This window comes from Lolium perenne, chromosome 2 (genome assembly GCF_019359855.2).
Source record: "Lolium perenne isolate Kyuss_39 chromosome 2, Kyuss_2.0, whole genome shotgun sequence".
NCBI classification, from domain to species: Eukaryota; Viridiplantae; Streptophyta; class Magnoliopsida; order Poales; family Poaceae; genus Lolium; species Lolium perenne.
Window position 1 is genome coordinate 192502205 of NC_067245.2, and position 6211 is coordinate 192508415.

The following is a 6211-nucleotide window of genomic DNA, read 5'->3' on the forward strand; positions in this document are numbered from 1 at the left end:
GCTCTTGACAAGGTGGAAGAAGAGTACTAGAGGCAATGGAGTTAGTGGTGGAGGCAGGATTCACAAATTTTTTATGTTAAGGGGGCCGATTAGAGGAAAATTTTCAAATTCTTTATTGTTCACATAAATTTAGCAGCAAATCAACCGTGTGTGGGGGGGGGGGGGGGGGGAGGGGGTAGGCCCCTGCTGGTCCCCTGTCTCTTCCACTGAGCGGAGTGGGATGCAATGGACATGTGGTACATATTTCCAGGTCGGTATTTACTAGTTGAGTTGGGACCGGGCGAGGTTCTTTCTCCGGAAGAGCATGCATGACAGGGAAGGAAATCCTAAACGACCCAGGGTCCTACGCCTCCCATGGCTAGACCAAATCGTGCGTTTGACACTTGGCATAAACAAATCTCAAAGCAAAATGGCTACTTATTTACCAATTCTAGTTTAATCCCAATCCCCTGTTCAATTTTGCAGCATTCTTCTGGAGTCCGCGCGATCAAAATTTGGATCTACCCGCAACCCAGCGACCTAACAAAGCTGTCCGAGGCACATTCCATGCTCAAATTTGTGTCGCGAATTCGGTGCAGATGCGGGGCGGTCAACACGTATCCGCGTCACTTTCCTCGGACCCGCCTAGCAGCGACCTTCCTCGCTTCGTCTTCTGCGCGTTGGTGCAGGCGAGTCTGCGCCGCGTTAATGGCGCTGGATCGCCTCCGTGCACCAGTTTTGGCGAACGCGACGCGCCATGCATTCAAGACGAGGCCACCTTCACTACGTGTCGGCTGACGTCGTCAGGCATGGCCTGATGAGAGCCTGCCTTCCAGATGGTTGCTCAACTCATGCCGCTTGCCGGTGCCACCGGTGCCACGGGAGGGCCGCCAGTGCTGCCGGTTCATCTTGCCACCAGATCTACAGGACGATCTAGCTTTCGACATCCACTCCGAGAACTGGCTCACGTTCGGAGCCTGGAAGTTCGACGGTGATGCTGCAGACATGGCGGTGAACCCGAAGATCCAGCCGCAAGACCTCACGGAGGAGGAGGCCTTTGAGCTAGCTCCAGAGTGACAACGAGGAGCTCGGTCGGTGAAATGGCCTGACTTTCTAGTTGCGCGAGTCCGTCCTGGCTCAGGGTGTGTCGGTGACTCCTCCGGTCACGCTACCGATGCAGCCTGCGGCAATGCCTCCACCACTGGCCCAACATGACACTCTCTATTGGCCTGCGCGCGGATGGACTCTACTGCCTGTGATATTATGTTCGGTGGACTTCGCTTGAGCGCCGCAGTAGAAAGGGAATATTTTATTGTTTGCCCTACTTTTCTTCGAAGTGTCTATTATTTGCCACATGACCACCACATGTCAGTGAGACATAAAATGGCAAATGATAGAAGCGCAAAGAAAAGTGTGGAGAAAAATGTGGCAAATCATAAAATATCTCGATTTCCTTCCGCATGAGCGAAGAAAGTTCTTCCGTCGGCGTGTGACATGCGTTATGCGTACGCGGTGACGCTCTGCCCGAGCTTATGCGACCAGCTGTCGAGCCATGTGTTCTGCCTCCGCCGCACTACAAATACTGGAAGCTCCCGATCCACGTACTCATCAACAAAACACTTCTGACTTCTCTCCCTCCCCCCGCCCTCTCTCTCTCTCAAAAGAACGTACGTACGCCACCAGCGCGACGCCACGTACGTACGCCATGGCTGCTGCTCCGGTTGTGCCGCGCATGAAGCTGGGCTCGCAGGGGCTGGAGGTCTCGGCGCAGGGCCTCGGATGCATGGGCTACGGCGAGGGCACGCCCGAGGCGGACATGGTCGCGCTCCTTCACCACGCGGTGGCTGCCGGCGTCACCATGCTCGACACCTCCGACATCTACGGGCCGCACACCAACGAGATCCTCATTGGCAAGGTCTGTTCTGGACTCTGAACTAGTCCCGTGCATCTTAATTAGTCTTTCGATGTATGGCTGGGCAATGAAGGTGTTCGATGCAATGCTCGTTGTGATCACAGGCGCTGCAAGGCGGCGTGAGAGAGAAGGTGGACCTGGCCACCAAGTTCGGCATCTCGTTCGCCGACGGCAAGTGGGAGATCCGCGGGGACCCGGCGTACGTGCGGTCGGCATGCGAGGGCAGCCTCGCCCGGCTTGGCGTCGACTGCATCGACCTCTACTATCAGCACCGCATGGACACCAATACCCCCGTCGAGATCACGGTCAGTAGGCAGAAACACGATGTTGAACATTGAGAACTTAGTTGCAGATGTTGACGAGATTTGCTTTTCTTGACCGCCATCGGCAGATGGGTGAGATCAAGAAGCTAGTGGAAGAAGGAAAGGTGAAATACGTCGGATTATCCGAAGCCTCGGCGTCGACAATCAGAAGGGCGCACGCAGTTCATCCGATCACTGCCGTCCAACTGGAGTGGTCTCTGTGGTCAAGGGACGTTGAAGAAGATATAATCCCCACTTGCAGGTATTTGCATTTTGCAAACACCATCAGCCTAGTTTTTTTTTTTTTTGACAGGAAAGCGGCACTTTATTGATCAACACACATCAATACAAAGAGTCTTCCGGATGCATTCCGGGACAGAAATCGAAATAAAATCTAGTGAAGCTAAATTACATGTTTTAGCCTAGTTTGGTCCACAATTTCATTCCGAAAATTAAGTTTGTAATGCTTATAAACCGTCCTCCAATATGTTCTCCCACAGAGAGCTTACAAAATGTTTTCTGTTTCAGAGAATTAGGAATTGGAATCGTGGCATACAGTCCATTAGGTAAAGGTTTTCTATCTCGTGGAGCTAAAATGGTGGACACACTACCAGATGACGATTTCCGCAAGGTGGATGAAATTAAGTACCGTTGGTCCTACATACGGCTATTTCACTGCTAGCGTTTTCTAAAAACATATCCTAATGCATCCCCAGAGTCTTCCAAGATTTCAACCCGAGAACATGGAGAAGAACGCTGCGATATTCGAGCGAGTGAGTGAGATGGCTGCGAGGAAAGGATGCACGGCGTCGCAACTCGCGCTGGCCTGGGTTCACCACAAGGGAAGCGATGTGTGCCCCATACCTGGAACGACAAAAATTCAGAATTTGAACCAGAACGTGGGAGCTTTGTCTGTGAAGCTCACGCCCGACGAGATGGCTGAGCTTGAGTCCTGTGCCGCCATGGACGCTGTGCAAGGTGATCGGTGCAACAACAATTTCCTCAACACGTGGAAGGACTCCGAAACCCCACCGCTCTCATCATGGAAAGCTACTTAGATATTTCTCATGGTTCGTGTCACTGGTTCCAAATAGTTGCACATGATTAATAATTGAATAAGCAGTGTGATAAGGGCTAAGCTCAAGGATGTGTCCGATCTTCACGGATTTGGGTGGAATTCGTGGGGGAGGTGGGTGAACGCGATGAACACGAAGAACACGTAGGGGAATCGTGGGGACACAACACACACACACGCACACAAATCGGTTTTCCCTCGTTGGCCCGAACCACCAACTCGATAGAGGTTGCGAGAAAAGACCTTCCGGTAGAAGTCCCGCAAAGAGATCGAAAAATCGAAGCTCGCAAGATCTAGAAGGGTGAAAAGACCGGAAGGTTGATAGAAGTGCAAGCAAAAGACCAAATAGGTAGAAGTGCAAGCAAAAGATCAAACAAACGGTAGAAGTCACCAAAGAGATCTTCACGAGTCGATAAGGAGCCCGGGTGGGTACAAGATCAAAGATCTAGGTAGGGTTCCCACAAGGGTGTGCTAAGCTCAGGTTTAATTTCACATCAAGTCTAATCTCAGATCTGAGCCAAAAAGGCTATTTATAGGTGGGGGCGAAGGGGTAAGTTACACACTGAAAAGTGATGTCTCGCTGAAGTTCGCTGGGGCGGAAGTTCCGGTCATCTTGGGCGGAAGTTCCGGTCTGGCGGGCCGGAAGTTCCGGTCGGGGCGGAAGTTCCGGCCAAGTTCCGGCCTTGTTCCGGAATTCCGCCATTGTCCCGCAGTAACATCCAGTATGGTTTTCGCAGACTTTCGGAACTTGGGCGGAAGTTCCGGCGGGGGGAAGTTCCGGTCCTCTGGGGCGGAAGTTCCGGCTGGATCCTTTTTCCTGGGCGCTGGAAGGCATCTTGAGGGCATCTGGCCGGAAGTTTCGGTCCTGGGGGGCGGAAGTTCCGGCCTGGGCGCTGTAGCTCCATCTTCATCATTTCCAGCTCTCTCTCCATTGGCTTGGTCTCCATGGCTCGCTTCTTGGTCGATGTACCTGATTGAACATAGGGTATTGGCATGAAGTAGCAAGCCATCCAAAGGGGTGTCAAAAGCATACGTGGAGAGGAGCGAATTCACCTCTTGGTGTAAGGCTTGGGCTCGAGCTCGTGTCATTGGACCACGAGGAGGGCTTGTCGGTCTTGATGTAGTATCGACCTTGGTAGGGCTACATCATCTCCCCCCCTCCTTGGGAAAGAGTCGTCCTCGACTCTAACGTCTCTTCATCTTCATGGTATGGCGAGAGGTCGGACACATTGAATGTGTTGCTCACCAAGTACTTGGATGTTGGTATGTCGATGACGTAGGCGTTGTCGTTGATTCGCTTGAGGACCTTGAAGGGACCATCGCCTCGGGGCTTGAGCTTGGAGTTTCTTTCTTGAGGGAAACGGTCCTTGCGAAGATGTATCCACACTAGGTCCCCTTCATTGAAGATCCGTGCCTTTTTCTTCATGTTGAGGCGTGTTGCTTGACGAAGAACTTGTTGCTCGATTGTTGCCCTTGTATCTTCATGTAGCTTCTTCATGTATTGTGCTTGCTTGTCGATGTTCATGTTTACTTTCTCATGTAGCGGTAGAGGAAGGAGGTCAATCGCCGTAGGTGGTTCAAAACCATAGACAACCATGAACGGGCTTCTCATTGTTGTAGTGTGCTTGGCGCGGTTGTAGGCAAACTCCGCATGCGGGATGCAATCTTCCCATGACTTCAAATTCTTCTTGACAAGGATGCGGAGTAGCGTGGAGAGGCTTCGATTCACCACTTCGGTTTGCCCATCGGTTTGTGGGTGTGAGGATGACGAGAACAAAAGCTTGACGTTGAACTTGGCCATTAGTGTCTTCCAAAGGTAACTCATGAACTTGACATCTCGATCCGACACAATGCTGCTTGGTACACCGTGGAGTCTCACAATTTCCCTAAAAACAAGGAGGCAATGTGTGAAGCATCATCCGTTCGGGAGCATGATATGAAATGAGCCATTTTAGAGAATCGATCAACCACTACAAAAATTGAATCATGACCATATTTGGTTCTAGGCAATCCTAGCACAAAATCCATACTTATATCGGACCAAGGAGCATGAGGAATAGGCAATGGTGTATAAAGACCATAAGTGTTGGAAGTTGACTTAGCTTGTAAGCATGTTGTACACCGTCGGCAAAGGCGCTCCACATCGCGCTTCATTCTTGGCCAATAATAGTGAGTGGAGAGCATGACATATGTCTTGTCTCGTCCAAAGTGTCCCATAATACCACCACCATGCGATTCTTGTAAGAGCAAAAGGCGAAGCGAAGACATGGGAATACAAAGTTTGTTGCCCTTGAACAAGAATCCTTGGTGCAAATAGAAATCATCGATGCCCTTGTCACTAGAACACTTTGCAAAGATTGAGCCAAAGAAAGTATCGGAAGCATATAAATCTTTGATTTCATCAAGACCCAAAACATGAATATCCAAACGAGTGAGTAAGAGGGTGAGTTTGCGGGAAAGAGCATCCGCCAAAACATTGTCCTTGCCCTTCTTGTATTTGATTACATATGGAAAGGACTCAATGAACTCAAACCACTTTGCATGACGTTTGTTCAAATTGTGTTGACTTTTCAAATATTTCAAAGACTCATGGTCGGAGTGGATAACAAACTCTTTTGGCCAAAGATAGTGTTGCCAAACTTCAAGAACACGAACCAAAGCATAAAGTTCCTTGTCATATATAGGATAGTTGAGGCGTGCGCCATCCAACTTCTCGCTATAGTATGCCACGGGTTTTCCATCTTGCATAAGAACTCCACCAATACCGAGTCCACTCGCATCACATTCAATCTCAAAAGTTTTGGAAAAGTTTGGAAGAACAAGAAGTGGTGCCTCGGTAAGTCTCTTTTTCAACTCATCAAAAGCTTTTTGTTGTGCCTTGCCCCACACAAATGGAACATTCTTTTTGGTAAGTTCATTCAAAGGGCAAGCAATGGTGCTAAA

The 6211-nt window shown here is 50.1% G+C and overlaps 1 protein-coding gene across 1 annotated transcript; it reads left to right on the top strand.

The window, feature by feature from the left end:
• The first annotated feature begins 1606 nt into the window (after positions 1 to 1606).
• On the top strand, positions 1607 to 3321 carry LOC127334237 (probable aldo-keto reductase 2). Its single transcript, XM_051360655.2, has 5 exons — positions 1607 to 1894; positions 1996 to 2196; positions 2283 to 2455; positions 2722 to 2824; positions 2910 to 3321. Exons 1-5 carry the CDS (start codon positions 1685 to 1687, stop codon positions 3249 to 3251), a joined length of 1029 nt encoding a protein of 342 aa, XP_051216615.1. The 5' UTR covers positions 1607 to 1684; the 3' UTR covers positions 3252 to 3321.
• The last annotated feature ends 2890 nt before the right edge of the window (positions 3322 to 6211 follow it).